An 18,035-nucleotide genomic window follows, 5' to 3' on the forward strand; every position below is an offset into this window, starting at 1 on the left:
TTGTATGTTGTCCTAAATATATGGCCTTGCCTATATGGTTCATTTGCTAGTTCTATAACATTGTCTCCGTGATGGGTAAGTTATCATACAAGGGCTCAAAAGCAAGAAACAATTGACCTTTAATCATATACCATTACAAAAATGCGAACTGCATTTGGGGCATGAGGTTCCAAAAGCAAGTTTGCCCTTTTATAGTTCTTAAGTGTGTTCCATTACAATACATGTCACCTGCATTTAGGATATGAATAGAAATAAGCATCTACATCACTTTATTTTAGAGACTTTATTTGTCAGCTTAAGAAGAGACCACTGCTATCTGATTAAGTACAAACTTATAAAATGCTAAACAAAAGACACGCAAGATTGTTACAAACCTTACAATACCTTGTCAATATGGCACAGAATAATACAATTTCATGCTAATATTAAGAGTTCTGATCTACTGCACTAGGTACAATGCATTTGACCACACACGTCCTTTTCTCTATTTCTATTCAGTTCTATAAAGTTCATAAATCCAGGAAATTTTTAGCTCCTGGATTTGTCAAAGCACGGTTTCAAACCTTGAATCCCTGCAGGTCTAGCTCGGCATCTATAATCAACAATGTGGTTTTAAAAATTGATCACATACTGAATAAATTTTGATGAATAATGGTATTGAAAATGTTACAGTAGAAGAAAAGTGTAAACATATCATAATAGTTGCCTAAGTAAATAATCTAATATATTGAACTCGTATATTAAATGAACAAGAAGCATATATCAGATATTTGACTTTGTATTATTCATGTGAAATAAGCGACCGGTTAGAAGCTTCAGGTCTTCTTACATGATTACCAATATTTTTTAGTGAATGATTTCTGGCCTGCCTGAAACTCTTGCTCTTGAGTAGAGCAGAAAACATCACTTTTCTTTCTAGTGCAGGTGCTCACCTCAAGGAGAATTGCAAAACTATGAGATGAAAACAAAACACACTTAATAAAGCAAAAGCTTATTTCATTTCCATCATCTCTTCTTCCACATTAGATTGGTCAACTGTATTGTGTGACACAAAATATTCAAGGTCGGTCTTGATTCTCAACATCTTCTGTCACCTTTTCTTCTTGAGAAGCATCAGGTTCTTTATCTGTTTCAGGTGTGTTATCATTATCAACTGTTTCATTTTCCTGCACAATATTAGTAACAACAGGTGGTTTCTCTTGTCTCTTTTCTGATAAAGCAAGTCTTGGAGACCATTCAAGCACATCATCAATGATATTGTAAACCTGTTTTTGATACCTACATATAAAAAGAATAAATTGTTATTATTCCAAGTTCCAACCATTGAAGTAGTGAGGATAAAGTTGTGAGATAAATTTGAGTGGAAAAAAAGCAACCTAGCACGTGCAGCCTCATCAGGTGCATGTCGTATAGAGACCCACAGGACCAGAAAAATCATGCAAGCAAAGGCGAGCCTTGCAGTCCATTTTGGTGCCGGCTCCTCGTCTTTACTTGGCTGTGGCCAAAATCGAAATAATTCTGAAAATGTTGCTTCCTCTGCAAGAATGTTGGGAAAAAACCAAAATCGTTTTCCTAGAAGAACCCAAAGGATGCCGAAAATGACCCAACGTACTGCACCAAGAGACTTTAAGGTTTTAAAAAATATAAGCATAGCATTTAGAAACAAAGGACTCGAACAATTCAACAAGATAACTATTCATCGGTGTTTTATCTCAAGTTCTTTAAAGAACAGAACTCTCTAAGATATATAAGTCTCACATTGGACAAAAAGACAAAAAGTAGCCCATTTTAAAATTTTGAAAAATTGGAGGCTAACTACAACTTATACTAAGATTGGAAAGCTTAAACAAACCAGTAGCTTTCTTACAACTGCATTTCAAGTGCTGTTCCATTTCCTAAAATGCAGCTGGCGTGCAGTATTTGTCCATCTTTCCATCATTATATTATAAGCTGACGCCTCTGTCTTTCTGAAACCCTCCATATATTGTATCTTTATGCTGTTTATTAATAATGTTTTGGTTTGTATTTTTCTTGACAATTCGAACCATAACCAAAAGCTAATTGAAATATTTGTACAAACCAAGGGAAAAGCTCCCTCATACTAACCCTCTGAAACTAAGCTATAGACAATATTAACGATTTCTGCCACTATGCGCAATTGCTCTTGGGAGCTTGCAATAGAAAAATAAAAAATAAACTTCTGCACTATATTTTTGCCTAAGGTATGAGCACAAGACCTGACTCGTTTATCTCTCGCAAACAAGATTTTATAAATTTAACGTAAAAAGTTAAACCCCAAGATATTAAATCTAACAGCCAAAGGATAGGAAACAAGTATCGGAGCAGAGAACAGTTGGCAACAATATATTATATGCAGAAAATAACTTACAATAAAACCAAATAATAGGCAACAATTATCATGGCAGAGAACAGAAAGCATTTATGTATTATATGCAGTGATTAACTTACAATAATAATAATTGATATATGATAAGAATGATAAATAATTATATTCATCAAGGCAGAAAATAAATTATTATAAAGTGCAGCAATTAATGATAACAAGGAATGATAAATGAGCAGAAATTAATATAAAAAAGTGATTCATAAAGAATGGGCAATAATTATTATCAACAATTGATATACTGAAGGTAATGACTGATATTAGAGGTAGGGATTATAGATGCAGCAATAATCATAGGTAAATAACAAGGCAGCGATTATATGTTTGTCAACAGAGGATTAGTATTTTAAAATGTGGGATTACTATAACAAAGTATTAGTAATTAAAAGAGTCGGATTATTAACAAAGGTGATATCTTTTCAAAGGGAGACCACTCTTCAAATGACTCTCTTCAGAAAGAGCATAAGGATAAAAAAAGACAACTTCCCTCGGTGGAGGGGATCGAACCATTAGAGAAAGCAATTGAATTAGAGTCAGTGCTCACAAAGAGCCGATCAATCAATTCATAATATCAAGTGATCAAGCAATATAATGTCCCCATTTTTAGCATGTTCTTGCAGTTGGCTAGGTCAGTTCATCATCGCGACCCTCGTCAGCTGCCAGTGTGTTTTGAGGGTCTTTGAGGCAGACTTGCTGTTTATAATAGGTCTATTTTGGGCAATTACTATATTGGCAATGCAGTGGTGGCATTGGCAGTTGATCGCCATCTGCATATGGTTGATGCATTTTGTTGATGGAGTTCATATTTGTTAGTTTATTAATGAGGCTTCATATTTATTAAGGCACTTTTTGTTATTTAATGTTATAAGATGCAATTGACATGAAGCGTCTTAAGTGAAAAGTGTGAAAAGAAAGCTAAGTTGCAAAATTACATTATAAAAATGACTCCAATTGTCATTTGCTTTTTAATTATCTCTTGTTAGGGTTTGTTTGCATTGAGTTGAGAATTCAACCCATTGCTGAAGTATAATGGATTTGGACTGAGATTTTGGTGTCTTCTCATGCTGTTGCATACTCTGGCTGAGAAGAGAAATGTTGCTAAGATAAAGGTGGTCTGGTAATTGCATTCTGAAGAATTATTTTGTCATCTCCATTACTGTATTAACTGTGGCTAGGGAGATATTGAAAGCTGAATAACTTCAGTGGTTGTGAAGTGTTGGTTTGTAAGGCCAATTTCAATGCTGCTAATGTTGGAATTAATTCTGCAAAATGAGGCGGTTAAGCTGAAGGGATTGGTCATCATCATTCTGTTTTTTGGCAATTCATAATTAAGTCTCTGGGGTGCGATTTATACTTGAGTTTTGGAAGATGGTTATTTGGCATTTTGGATGCCCAATTCCTTGTTGCTGAGCATGGCTTCACTCTGCTCTTTAACCCAGAAAACAAGCACCTAAAACCCTGCTGCTAGGCATCAATCTTCTACCAAACGTGAGTGCATATCCCTGTGTTTCTAAATGCCAATATCTCCTGCAAATTAGTGTGATCACTACAAGGGTTTCAGAGGGCAATAGGACCCAGATCGGCCTGCTTGTCTAACGTCTGTGCTGGGTGATTCACATCTGCATTTAAACGCCATTTTCTTCCTGCTATTGGTGTTAGTTTGTGTGGCTTTGTGGGATGCTGTTGAGTGTCAATTGTTTCTGGAACTGGACGCCAGATTGCTGCACATCTGGGCGACCATATTTGTGATTCTAAGTACATGTTTGGGTGGCGGAATTGCTCCAGGGGACTGTGTATTCACACTATATCTGGGCACTGAATCTTAGGGAATCAATCACTGTCAGGTTCCTTATTTTTAATTGTAAATTTTCCTATCATTATAGCACCTAATTTGATAATTAAATAAATTGCAAACATACAATTATTGAGGGATTGGTGAGTTATTTGTTGCATTTCCAGAAATATATTTCCATTCAGAATTTCATTTCATAGTTCACTGCAAAAAGCGCAAAAGAACAACAAAATTTTCAAAAAAACAATATCGTCATTCAGATTATGCAGTAAGGGCCAGTTGGGCTCTTTACAAGCAAGCATATCAAATGCGACATTGATCCTAACAAGAGAGCAAACAGTCTCCACCGATCAAATAGATAGGATCAACCAGTTCAGAGCTTACTACATAATACATATTGCAGACCATAACAATCTTATTCCTTGTGGTATGCAAGATAATAAAAAGAATAATACGTTTCCATAAACTCTCATTTATTAGATATAGACAATAATACATAATATCTAGTCTATTGCTGCAATCAATCATGACAAGGATGTAAGCGAGTGCAAGAAGGAGAGCCGAGACAAAACCTCCTTCTAAGTAGACCACCCATGCTAGATGTCCAATGTGCCTGCCACTTAACGCCAAGGAGTGCAAAGGCATTAAAATAGTTCCTCAACTCCATCCCAAAATTGCTTGAAATCAATTGCAACTTCTTAATATTTGCCAGAAAACAAGGGTTTTAAGGGATTCAAACAAATTTTTAAAGATCTTTGAAGAAACAGCATGTGTTTTAATGAGTTATAGAGAAAAAATGCTGAGTTCTCATAAATCTTGGCTACGAGTTTCTAGGTAAGTTACTGCCAGTTCTAGCTCATGAATACTCACGGAGTTTTTCAAGGCTGACCTCATCAATATAAACATAGAATCAATTATCATCAAAGAATAGTGTGCTCCAAGCATTTATTTCCAAGGTTATGCAATTCAAGTTTTCGGATATAAGATAACAATTGATTCATCACAAAAATCAATGTTTTTCTAAAGAATCCAAAAAACTTCCAAGATATGTATTCCACAAAATATGGCATTAAATGTGAGGGTTTTATTCTAGTGTAACCCGGGTGCGGGCACACGGGTCAAAAACCCCATGCACCGGGTGCACATACATCCCTAGTGCGGGTGCGTCGCACACCCGAGTACCCCCACCTTGGCTTCATTGGTCGACGCACCTAGGTGGGACGTGGGGACGCAGGTGCATCCGAGGTGCTAAGGTGCGAGAGTGCGCGCTCAGGTGCACGCGGGGTGTGGCCGGCATGTTGCATGAAAAGTCAAAAAAATAACTTTTTTGCTTTTGTTTTTTATTGTTTTTTAAAGCATGGGAACCCTAATTGGGTGTGAATGTTCTTTTATTGCTTTTGTCATTTTGTTGATTGTACTCACTTTGATATGGCCATGATGCATTATTTCATTTCACTTTTTCATGCCATTCGGTTCATTATCATCATGAGAATCTTTATGATATATGATACTCATATGTGATTAATGAATTTTGAATCTTTCATCCTTGTCATTTGATAAATTGATAGTCAATGGTTGACTTACATGGCACATCGTACTATGTATGGTTTATATTTTTCATTTATCATTATCATTATCATGTTTAAAAGTTTTAGTGTTTATTATTTTACTAAGTTCAATGATCATTGGTAATGGTTATGAAGTTTCAAGTTTCAAGTTTGAACTTATGATTCATGAATCGCATTTCAATTTTCTATATTTATATTTGGTATGTTATATTGAACTATCATTTCATAATTAGTATTTTCAGTCATATATGTATACTATGCAAATTCCCCCCACCTTCCCCCCCTCCCCCCTCCGCACCCCTGTTGCCACACCCCCGTCATTCCCTTGCCCTCCCCAAATTGAGGCCTTTTTTTTCCCACATTCGAAACTCGTCCTAACATCCCCTCGCATTGCCGCACCCCTACACCGATGTAACACTAGTCCATTATAGTGAAGAGCACCATCTCCATTAATTAAAAATAATGTAAAGGAATATTTGGATTCACATGGAATATTGGATTGTAAACATCCTCAAGAGTAAGTGTTAAATATTGGCATCAATGATTAAGATGTCGTGTTGGCTACAAAATAGCACTACAACAAAATAGTAACCGATTAGGACAGTTTATTTGCAAATTCCTAAGCTATAGATAAACCAAAAAAGAAACAACTCAAAAGCATAAAACTACTCTAAACAAATTTGAAATAAAGTGACCTAAAAATAAAATCTTTAACATCTACCCAAAAAAAGACCCTTCAATTAAAGAAACAACCAAAAATAGCAAGCTAACAAAGAGATCTTATCAATAATGGTGTTGGCTTCTGATTTGACGAAATTTTAACCTCTTAAATGATCAAAAAATCTAGGAGTTAGCTAGAAACCATAATGGGTATTCTGGGGCACAAGTTAAAAGGACCAACTCACAAATCTCAGATGTCTTCTCCACTTTGAACTTTGCAGAATTCAGACAGGTGTACCTAGGAATTCAATCTTTATCTCTTTTAAACTCAAAACTCAAAATGAATTTCCCTATAGCAGATGATTTAGCCTTAATCCTTCTAATTCTAGGACTGCAAAAGAGATGAGAAATGGCTATTCTATCAAACCTTAAACTCCATGAATCAAGTATAGACTCACACTTCAAATCTTCAATAATATAACAATAGAATGATTGATTTATACAATTTTATACTGTAGAGACATTCCAAATTAGATCAACCTCAAAGGATGCCCAGTGCCTTATCTATTGGGCTATTATCCTACAAGGATTTGACATCTACTTCTGGATCTATCTTAACACTTTGTAAGAAGAATCTCAATATTCATTTCCAGATCTCATTCTTAACAGAATCTTCAATGACAACCATAGAATTCTTCCAATTTACATTAAGCTTTTACATAACCCATTAGATTATTAGCAAAAGTAAACTGTAAATTGTTTACTGCATAGATTAAATGATTAATGCACACATACAATGGAAACACGAACAGCAGAACTCCGTATATTCGCATATGCCAGGACATTACATTATGCTTGATAAGATGATTTACAATGATCCCAGACAGGGTATAAATACTTCCCCCCGAACCTTCGCGAAGGGCTATCGGCTACATAAGAATACTAATCTACCCGTTGGTTACAAAATCTATACCAACAACATGAACCCATCGGCTACACAATATCTAGCAACGACATCAACCCGTCAACTACACAATTTCTACCAACAACATCATCCCCCCCAAAAGAAAAAGTCGTCTCCAAACGACAATTACAAAATATACGAGACAAATTATCCAACAAAATACATTAACTGACTAACTACACAAGATAGATTTGTTTATGTCACATCACTTTCACATTCATCCTGTGCGTGCACCAAACTGGTCTCCAACCCACGATGCATCTGTAGCCTCTGCCAATACAATACTGTTTCCTTAGTCAAGCTGACCTGGATAGCTACCCATGTCGCTTTCTGTGCTTCCAACTCCTAGGTACCTTGAGCCAAGTGTCGCTGAACTACCTTCAACTGGATGATCAACTCCTCCCGAGCTCTCTACGCATCCACCAAGACAGCTTCACGTCCAACACCTTCTCGTAACATCCCTCTCGAAAGGCTTGCTCCAGTGCCCTCTCCACCTCTAGCACACTATGCTTGCAGCAGCTCCAAGTCTCATCAACTAGTCACACTTCCCACGACTGATAACCACAACGACTGGGGGTCTAGGGGGCATCGCCCCCAGCGAGGTCGAGGAGCAGGGCCCTCGCGGGGTCCTAGGGCAACGCCCGGAGCACACTCCTTGTCGTGATATAGGGCAAATTAGCACTCTGAAACCCACACAAAACTGCATGGAACACGCTATTTCTGTCATTTTCTTCCAATTCCATAGTCTTTCTGGCAACTGCTTATGTTTTCCCTTCCCTTTGGCATTATGCGTTACTCATTCCAAACTGTTTCAATCTGTTGTTTTTTTTTTTACTCCCTCTGTCCGTTGTTGTGCCTCTTTCCTCTGTTGTGCCTCTCTATTACTCCTAACTACTCTGATGCTTTTGCCTTTTGCCTTCCCGCGGATAATATGCCCCAAAATATATATTTCCCTATTGCTTGCTTCTTTCCAAACGGTTCCTTTACAACACTAAAATTGAGATTAACTCGTTCATGCTCTCTTGATGATGAATTTGGTGCAATGACTCCAATTGTTGCAAGAAAAATACTCCTGCAGCTGAAAGTGCCGCAACCCTCGAAACTCACCAACACCTCAGCGGGATAACTAATGGATTTAACACAGTGCCAAGACGATGCATTCCCTAAAATTAACAAATTCGTTATCTTGTTGCGTCTTGGACCAACTACAATATCACAGCAACCAGCAGGGCTGTCATTGTCGAAAGCTGAAGATGCAAGAATTTCCACAAAATTTTTGATGAACTGCAATGAGGGCGGTTGCTATCTCCTTTACACCACTGGTCCTTAACTTTCTTGGCTGCTAATGTTGTCAAATAAACAAGGTTGCATGCGGAACTGGCAACCCACGAGCTTTTACAATGAATCTGTTGCTGTAGAAAGGACTAAGCTATGGCACCAAAGGCAATCTGCGGGCAAAAAAGGCTCAAGCCACAGCACAAAGACAAACCGCGAGGACCTCCAAGTGAACCCGACATGAAGAATAGTACCCACCATCCACAGATGAAATTGCAACTCAAGGGAGAAGATATCCGCGAGGGAATAGAACCATCGTGGAGGAAAAGGGTATATCCGCGGAAGAACACACCGTGGAGGATGAGCTATGCCGCGGAGAGCATAACGTTCGTGGATAATACAGTCTTCAAACCACAGCCAAAAAACACCCACGAGAGAGAGCCTAGTTCGCAGAGGAAACAAGAGGATCCACGAAAAGAGAGAAAAGCCGCAGATAAACCAACACATCCGCAGGAATAGTTTAGCCGCCAGAAACAAACCATGCTATCCACAGGAAAGTCATCCGCGGGTCAACCCGCAGCCAACCTGCATGCTGAGTCTTCCTCTTTTTTCTTTTTTCTTTTTTTTCTTTTCTTTTCTTTTCCCTTTTTTTTTTTTTTTTTTTTCCAATATTTTGTTTTTAAAAAAATTTTGAACAAAACACGACAAACTCAGTTATCCCTCCAGACTTTGTCATTCTATGACAAGAAGGGAGTCGTTCGGACTTGGCCCTTCTACGATGATGACGAAGTCTTCCTGGCATGGTGTATCTTCAAATTCAACCCGTTGACTGCCTGAGGTGCTTCTTGCCCGTCCAAGGTCCACAATTTTATTGCTCCATTGTCGCCTACCTCGCAGATCTAGTATGGCCCGACCCACATGTCCTTAAACTTTCCTAGTTTATTTCGTCCATCATACTTCAACACCAACTGCCCCCGCTGAAACCTATTCAGTTCCAGGTACTTATCACGCCATGCTTTGCGTCTATTCTGTGTCACCTTCGTGGCCCATTGTGCCTACGGTCATTGCTCATCCAGATTATTTTCTTGCTGTCGACACCCTTTAACTAATTTTATGGTGCGGTGTATTCTTTTCTTTCTATGCGGTCTGTTCATCGTGTGTCGGACGGTGGGATCTTTCCTTTGTCTGGGTTCGTACTGTATGTTCTTCCCCTCAGCTTCAGTGATGCAGACGCAATCTTTATTTTAAGCTTGTTTGTTAATTAAGAAACTTCTAGATAAATAATCTGAGGTGGTGAGACTCTCACAAACCTCGGAATAAATTAGTTCCAATTATGTGATAGGAAGTTGAGACATTATAGGGATGTTATTAGATTAGTTTCAAGCTTAACTTAGCCTATTTTATAGTATAAAATAAGCCTCAGTGCAGCTTGCAAGCATGATAAGTAGTGTATGGTAAACCATAATGTAAATAAAGCTGTTTTTTTGCATCCTAATGTTTTATTCGGGTTTTTTCGTGAATCTTTTGTCTCTGTTATCATTTTGGAGTGTATATGGTACTGCATTAGTTGGTATCAGAGCCTGTCAATAGCTTCTGATGAGATTAGATGATTGTGTATTAATCTAAGCCAGGCTGCAGCTGATCACACTAGTCAAAGTGTTTGCTAGACTGTTACATAAGGTCACGTTGTGAATAAAGTATAAGCATTGTTCAATAGAAGGAAATCTTCTTGGATTTATAATTGTGATTGTTGAAGATGCCAAGTTAAGGAGATCATAAGGTGCTGATTCAAAGACAGATCACTGTTGAAGTCACCGCTTGTTGTTTGAGTCAAGATCTCTGCAAGTCTGATATAGCCGTTGGGTGAGGAATACATTCACAGCCACGTGAATAGCATACAGAAGGAAGTCTTTGCAGTTTGGAAAAATTTTGATAATTACCCAACACAGAGATCAGTGCAAGAAAAAAAAAAAAAGTGTTAAGTTATCTGGCGTCACTGTGAAGGTGCAGACATAAAAGATCAGTCCCGGTAAAATGCTCATAAGTTTCTTGTTTTCCAACGAAATTGAGAAATTCAAAATGTCTTGGAAAGCTGGGAGAGAGGAGCATCAAACCCAGAAATTATTTTGAATAATTCATTTCAGCGAATGAGCAGCTTTCATCAGAAGGTGACGGATTTTACTGCAATATATAGGAGTAAGTTTTATGAATTTAAATTTAATACTGTTTGTATATTTGATATCTCTTTTCCAAGTGATCCATTTTATAAAAGAGGACATTTTGATCTTAGTAAGAATAAAAAAATTGTATGAGAAAAAGATTATTCTTCAGCCCCCTACCATTATTGTCTGAAAATAAAGAAGTCCCAGCGAGTGTGAAAGAAGACCTTTGCCTAGAGATGGCATTCAGAGTTCGTGGAAGAAGAGAAGGTCAAGGAGGAGCAGCTGCAAATGCAGAAATCCTAGAGGAGATGAGATGCATGCAAGCACGATTGCAAGCTATGGAACTTGCACAAAGAGGAGGTATTGATATGGAAGATGTCAGTGACGAAGAAGAAGCTCAGGAGGCAAAGGTAGAACCTGAGGAAGAAGGATTTGAGACAAGATTCATTAGAGCAATTACCAGAGCGACTTCCAAACCCAAGTTGGAAGTGCCTATGTATGAAGGCAGCCTGGATGCTAAGAAATTGATCAATTGGATCAGTGCAATGGACAAAAACTTCGAGTATGAAAGTGTCGCTGATGACAAGAAAGTAAAATTTGCAGTAACAACACTGGAAGGTCATGCATCCCTCTAGTGGGATGGAGTACAAGATGAAAGAAGACAAAAAGGGAAATCAAAGATCAAGAGTTGGGATCGGATGATAGCAAAGCTAAAAGGTAAATTCCTACCTAAAGATTACCAGGTTAATCTTTTTAAGAAATTACAAAATCTTAAGCAAAAGGAAGTGTCAGTTAAAGATTATACAGAGGCATTTTATAAGTTGACCATTAGAGCTGGTCATATTAAAGATGATACAGAAAAAGTGGCTCGATATCTCAATGGATTGAGATATAATATTCAAGATGAAATTAATCATTTATGTCCAAGAACAGTGGAAGAAGCATACCAGTATGCTCTCAAAGTAGAGGAGAAGCTGTCTAGAAAACAAGTGCAAAGCTCGAGAGGGAAAAGTAGAAGCTACAGAGGAAGAGGATCATCAAGTGGTAGAAACCAATGGCAAGCTCATAGGGAAGAAGCCAGTAGTTCACATCACCAGGAACAATCTTCCCGAGGTAATGATTCCTTTTGAATCAGAAGACCTTATTCAAGAGGTAGAGGTAGAGGATTTGTTGGCAAATGTTTTAAATGTAATCAATATGGACATAGATCTTATGAGTGTCCAGAGAACTCTATGACAAGCCAAAGAAGTGCACACATTGGTCAAGTTGAGGAGATTGCAGAATCACTTGTTCATACAGATGTACCTGAGGTTGGAGAATCACTGCTCATGAAACAAGTCCTACTTAAGCCGACCAAAGAAATTCAAGAGCCAATACAAAGGAAAGCATTATTCAAAACTACCTACAAGGCCAAAGGTAAATGTTGTAAAGTTATAATTGATAGCGGGAGTACTAACAACCTTGTATCCACTGAAATGGTTGATAAGTTAGGCTTGAAAAAGACAACTCATCCAACCCCATATAAGGTGTCTTGGCTGCAAAAAGGACATCAGGCATTGGTAACGGAACGGTGTCAAGTAGAATTTCAAATAGGGAGTTATAAAGTAATATGTGATGTTATGCCTATGGATGTCTATCATATTCTCTTAGGTAGACCTTGGCAATTTGACAAGAAGGCAATCCATGCTGGAAGATGTAACACATATACTTTTGAAAAAGATGGACATAAACACACACTAATACCTCTTAAGGATGAAAATGTAGTTGAAGAGGTCAGTCCTAAGGTATTAATGGTAAGTGGGAAAGAATTTTTGCATCAAATCAAGGAGGAGGTAAATTTTGCTCTAATTGGGAAACCAAAGGTAATTCTTACAAGTACAAAATTGGTTAATTTACCTTTAGAAATTCAAAATATGTTTAAAGATGAATTTATTGATATTGTTGTGGATGATTTGCCTGATGAGTTACCACCAATAAGAAGTATCAGCCATCATATTGATCTTATCCCTAGAGCTAACTTGCCAAACAAAGCAGCCTACAAAATGACTCCAAGAGAGAATGAAGAGATCAAAGCCCAAGTACAAGATTTGCTTAACAAAGGGTTGGTCAGAGAAAGTCTAAGTCCCTGTGTCGTTCCTACAGTATTGAGTCCAAAAAAAAGATGGAGGATGGAGAATGTGCACAAATTCTAGAGCCATAAACAAAATCACCATCAAGCATAGATTTCCTTTGCCTCGTATGGATGATTTAATGGATTGTCTAAGTGGTGCTAAGTATTTTTCTAAAATAGATTTAAAAAATGGATATCATCAAATTAGAATAAGGGAAGGTGATGAATGGAAAACGGCATTTAAAACTAATGATGGGCTTTATGAATGGTTAGTAATGCCATTTGGTTTAACAAATGCTCCAAGCACTTTTATGAGATTAATGAATGAAGTGCTTAAGGAATTCATAGGAAAATTTGTGATAGTCTATCTTGATGATATTTTAATCTATAGTCAATCAAAGGAAGAGCACCTTCGACACTTAAGATTGGTTTTAAGTAAGTTGAAGCAAGAAAAACTTTTAATCAATTTTAAGAAGTGCATATTTTTGAAGGATGAGTTAAATTTATTTGGGTTTTGTAATATCTAAAGATGGATTGAAAATGGATCTTGAAAAGGTTAAAGCCATAATAGATTGGCATACTCCAAGAAATGGTTTTTGAAGTCAAAAGTTTTCATGGACTAGCTAGTCTTTACAGGAAGTTCATAAGAAACTTCGGTGGTATTTGTGCTCCAATTGTTGAAACAATCAAGGAAAATAAACAGTTATTCCAATGGACTAAAGAAGCAGATACAAGTTTTCAGTTACTTAAGAAAAAGATTACTGAACAACCTGTTCTAGCCTTACCTAATTTTGATAAACTCTTCCAAGTTGAATGTGATGCTAGTGGAATGGCTGTAGGTGTTGTTTTAAGTCAAGAAGAAAAAGTTTGATCATGCAGAGCTCTGAAATAAGCATAAGGGGTTTTAATGATCTAGGAAGACATAGACTTCAAAGAAGCATATGAAGTGTGTGTGAATCCTCTTAGTAAGGATAGAAGTCCTTGGATGGATTTCATGATACAAAAAGGTCTTCTATTCAAAGGAAGTCAGCTTTGCATTCCAAGAAGTTCCATGAGAGAGAACTTGGTGAAAGAAAAACATAGTGGTAGTTTAACAGGACACTTCGGGCAAAACAAGACACTAGCTCAATTGAGTGCACACTATTACTGGCCAGGTATGAGCAAAGATGTTAAGAAGTTTGTAGAAAGATGTAAAGTGTGTTAACATGCCAAAGGAGGCAGTCAAAATGCAAGTTTATATCAGCCATTGCCAATTCCCAATAGGCCATGGGATTCAGTAATTATGGACTTTATACTTGGTTTACCAAGACTCAAAAAGGGCATGATTCAATATTTGTAGTAGTTGATCGCTTTTCCAAAATGGCTCATTTTATTCCATGTACAAAGACAAGTGATGCTACAAATATTGCCAATTTGTTCTTCAAGGAGATAGTTTGGTTACATGGACTGCCTAAAAGCATTGTCTCTGATCGGGACACTAAATTTGTAGGGCACTTCTGGAGGACTCTATGGAAAAAATTGGGTACAAATTTAAGCTTTAGCTCAGCTTATCATCTCAAACAGATGGTCAAACAGAAGTAGTCAACAGAAGCCTTGGGAACATCTTGAGAAGTTTGGTCAATATGCATCTCAAATGGTGGGATTTGGTACTTGCACAAGCAGAGTTTGCATACAATGACTCACCTAACAGAAGCACGGGTATGAGTCCATTCCAGATTTTGTATGGTATGCATCCTAGAGGAGTATATGACTTAAGAAATTTGCGTAAATTGGAAACAAGAAGTGTTGATGGTGAAGACTTTGCAAGAGCAATGCAAGATTTGCATGAACAAGTAAAAAGGAAACTTGAAGAAAGTACCATCAAGTACAAAATGAGAGCTGATCAGAAAAGAAATGAAGTCAACTTTAATATTGGTGACCTTGTTCTAGCTCATCTTAGAAAAGAGAGATTTCCAAAGGGTGAGTATAATAAGCTAAAGGCTAAGAAAATTGGTCCTTGCAAGATCTTGAGGAAGTTTTCTAGAAATGCATATGAAATAGAACTTCCCCCAAGAATTGCGATTTCTCCTATATTTAATGTTGCAGATTTATACCCTTTCAAAGGTGAAGAACAAACAATTAAAGCACCTGGAAAAGATAAAGAACAGATTGTTGAATGGAAACAACAATTACCCAAAGAAACACCCAAGCAACCCGAGGAAATTGTGGACAAGAAAGTGGTCAAGAAAACTAGGGGCAAAGAATATTTCCAATACCTAGTCAAATGGAAGGGTCATCCACTTGAGGATGCCACATGGATGACAACTTCAGAACTATCCAAGCATGGTACAAATATTGAAGACCTCATGGACAAGAGTTCATGAACAAATCTTTTGTTTCTTGGGAGTCTGATGCAGGCGCAATCTTTATTTTATGCTTGTTTGTTAATCAAGAAACTTCTAGATAAATGATCTTAGGTGGTGAGACTCTCACAAACCTCGGAATAAATTAGTTCCAATTATGTGATAGGAAGTTGAGAAATTATAGGGATGTTATTAGATTAGTTTCAAGCTTAACTTAGCCTATTTTATAGTATAAAATAAGCCTCAGTGCAGCTTGCAAGCATGATAAGTAGTGTATGGTAAACCATAATGTAAATAAAGTTGTTGTTTTGCATCCTAATGTTTTATTCGGGTTTTTTCGTGAGTCTTTTGTCTCTGCTATCATTTTGGAGTGTATATGGTACTGCATTATTCAGTCGTAACCGCCTTTCCTTCTTCCACTTCTCTGTATTCCCTCAGACATTCATTTTCCTCTTTTTTCTCACCTTCGTCAACCCTTAACATATTACAACTCGGAAAGAGTTCGTAGTCTTCTATCTGCCAGTGGTAAAAACCGTTGACAGAATCCAAATCATCATCCGTTGATCCTCCTTCCAGGACTCCCTCCTAATTTGGTTCCATACGCTGCCTCCCTTCATCTTCTTCTTCGGAATCTAATGATAGAGCTTCTTTCCCCACCATCTGGGTGTGCAAATCAATGACAAATCTTCGGCCTTTACTTTCAAGTGACAGGGTATTTTTCTTCCAGTCGTGTCTAACTTTGGCTTGAATAAGCCATCCGCGGCCCAGGATGGCGTCGTATCCTTTTCTCTTCAACGAAATCACGACGAAGTCCAGCAGGAACGGTTGTGTGCCAATTGTCACCGGTTGCACCATCAAAACGCCGAGAGGTTCTATGCCATGTTGGTCCGTTGTCAACAACTAAAATGTAGGGGGCCACAACGTCAGCTATCCCAGCTTCCTCCAAGTGTCCTTGGGTAAGACATTTACGCCAAACCCTCCGTTGACTATTGTATCTGTGAGAACATGTCCGAGGATCCCCATCTCAACGACCGCCGGATGTCGTCCGAATGTGAGGGCTAGCAACATTGGATCTTCTCCGCCTGCGGCAATTTCCTTCCCTCTACCTAGTTCTCCCGATACCTTAGGAACTGGCACAATATTTGTGAGAGCGGACCAGAGCTGAGGCATCGTAAGAAACAAATCATTTATCTTGACAGGTGCCTCCATTTGTAAAATCTGCCGTATGATGTTTTGTTCCACAGCGTTCCTTGCCGAGGTGGGGTGGTGTCTTTCAGCTAAGAGGTCTTCGCTTGCGATGCCTTTTCAATCTCCGCCCGCACTTCCCCCAATTTCCTCTTTTCTTCTGCTGGGTCCGAGTACACTTTTGCTTGCCTCCACGTAATTGCAAGAACCTCCTCTTCATCCGTCCTGACAGTGATCAAGTTTACTGCAGATTTTGGACACTTGGCATCTTCATGATCGCCTGGTCTGCACCATCTGCATAACAATTTCGGTGTGTTTGCTGTTGTGCACTCCCGGGCAAAGTGACCCCACAAATTACAGGCTCGGCATTGAACAATTGGCCGTCCGTTCGCATCATACTGAATTTGACTCCTCCCACCATTATTATTGTTATTGTTTGCATTGTTGTTGTTTTGCCCTCTGCCATTATTTTTGTACCCACCCGAAGTGGCACCATCAATGTTTGTTTCCGTTCCCTCCTGATGTGGAAGTTGCCTGTGTCAAGAGCACTGTTGAGGTCCTTTGGTTTTCATGTTGAAGGGGCATTCTTTTGTGGAATGTCTCATGATCTGACAAATGTCGCAAAACTGGTTCTTTGGAAAGGAGCCTTTTGCGTGACCTTCTGTCTTAAATTCTGTGCACCATAGTTCACTTCCCTTTGTTTCTTTCTGCATGTTCTTAAATTCCTTCATCATCCGGATCATGTCCTTTTGGAGAGCTCGGACCTTCTTGCTGCTGCTTTCATCATCGTTGCTATCTTCTACTGAAGATGCGTCGTCATCTGAATCCGACGAGCTACTCTTCTTCTTTTTGGTCTTCTGTTCACTTTCTAGGTTCATGGCCCAGTTGTACACTTCAGTGTATGTCGATGGCGGCACAACCTTCATCTTCTTTCGCAGCTTCGGGTGAAGGCCTTCAATGAACCATCTTTTCTGTAGGCCATCAGCTGGCTTATTCTCCATTTTATTGATCAAGTCCTTCAGCTTTTTGGCGTAAACTTGAACTGTTTCATTCTTCCCCTGTTTTGTATTGTATATCTCTGTGACAATTTCGTTGTCGTCATGCAACAATTGAAATTCGACAATAAACTCCTTAAGGTTGTCCCAAATGGTTAAATTCTGGGGATCTACATCGGCGAACCAATCAATTGCACATAGGGTTGCCGAAAACTGTCGAACCCATTCGTTTGTATCAGTTATGCCATTCACCCTCCAGATCATTTTGCATGTTTTACAGTGTCAGATTGGATTGGTCGTACCATCGCCATCAAATTTTGGTAACTTTTCCTTTGGTCCTGCCATCACTACTGGATTTTGTGCACGGGCGTTGTTTGGTCCTGCAACACTGGCACTGTTCACTCCCACACCAGTGGTCTACACTCCCACACCACCGACGGTCTGGACTCCCACACCAGCGAACTGCACTCTCACACCGGCGGTCTGCACTCCCACACCGGTAGTCTGCTCTCCCACACTAGCAATCTGCACTCCCACACCGACGATCTGCTCTCCCGCACCAATGGTCTCAACAGCTG

General features: G+C 38.6%; 1 protein-coding gene across 1 annotated transcript in view; it reads right to left on the minus strand.

Moving 5' to 3' along the window:
* Window positions 1–760: 760 nt before the first annotated feature.
* Window positions 761–18,035, minus strand: part of LOC149530230 (translocation protein-like protein) — a 133,470-nt gene continuing 116,195 nt past the window's right edge. The window contains 3 exon segments of the mRNA XM_089811843.1: window positions 761–1,067; window positions 1,069–1,278; window positions 1,377–1,611. Of these exon segments, the coding sequence (XP_089667969.1) occupies window positions 992–1,067; window positions 1,069–1,278; window positions 1,377–1,611 (521 nt within the window). The 3' untranslated portion in view covers window positions 761–991.

Source organism: Cupressus sempervirens, chromosome 11 (genome assembly GCF_028749045.1).
Source record: "Cupressus sempervirens isolate cs-2001-9-10 chromosome 11, ASM2874904v1, whole genome shotgun sequence".
Taxonomy (NCBI): domain Eukaryota; kingdom Viridiplantae; phylum Streptophyta; class Pinopsida; order Cupressales; family Cupressaceae; genus Cupressus; species Cupressus sempervirens.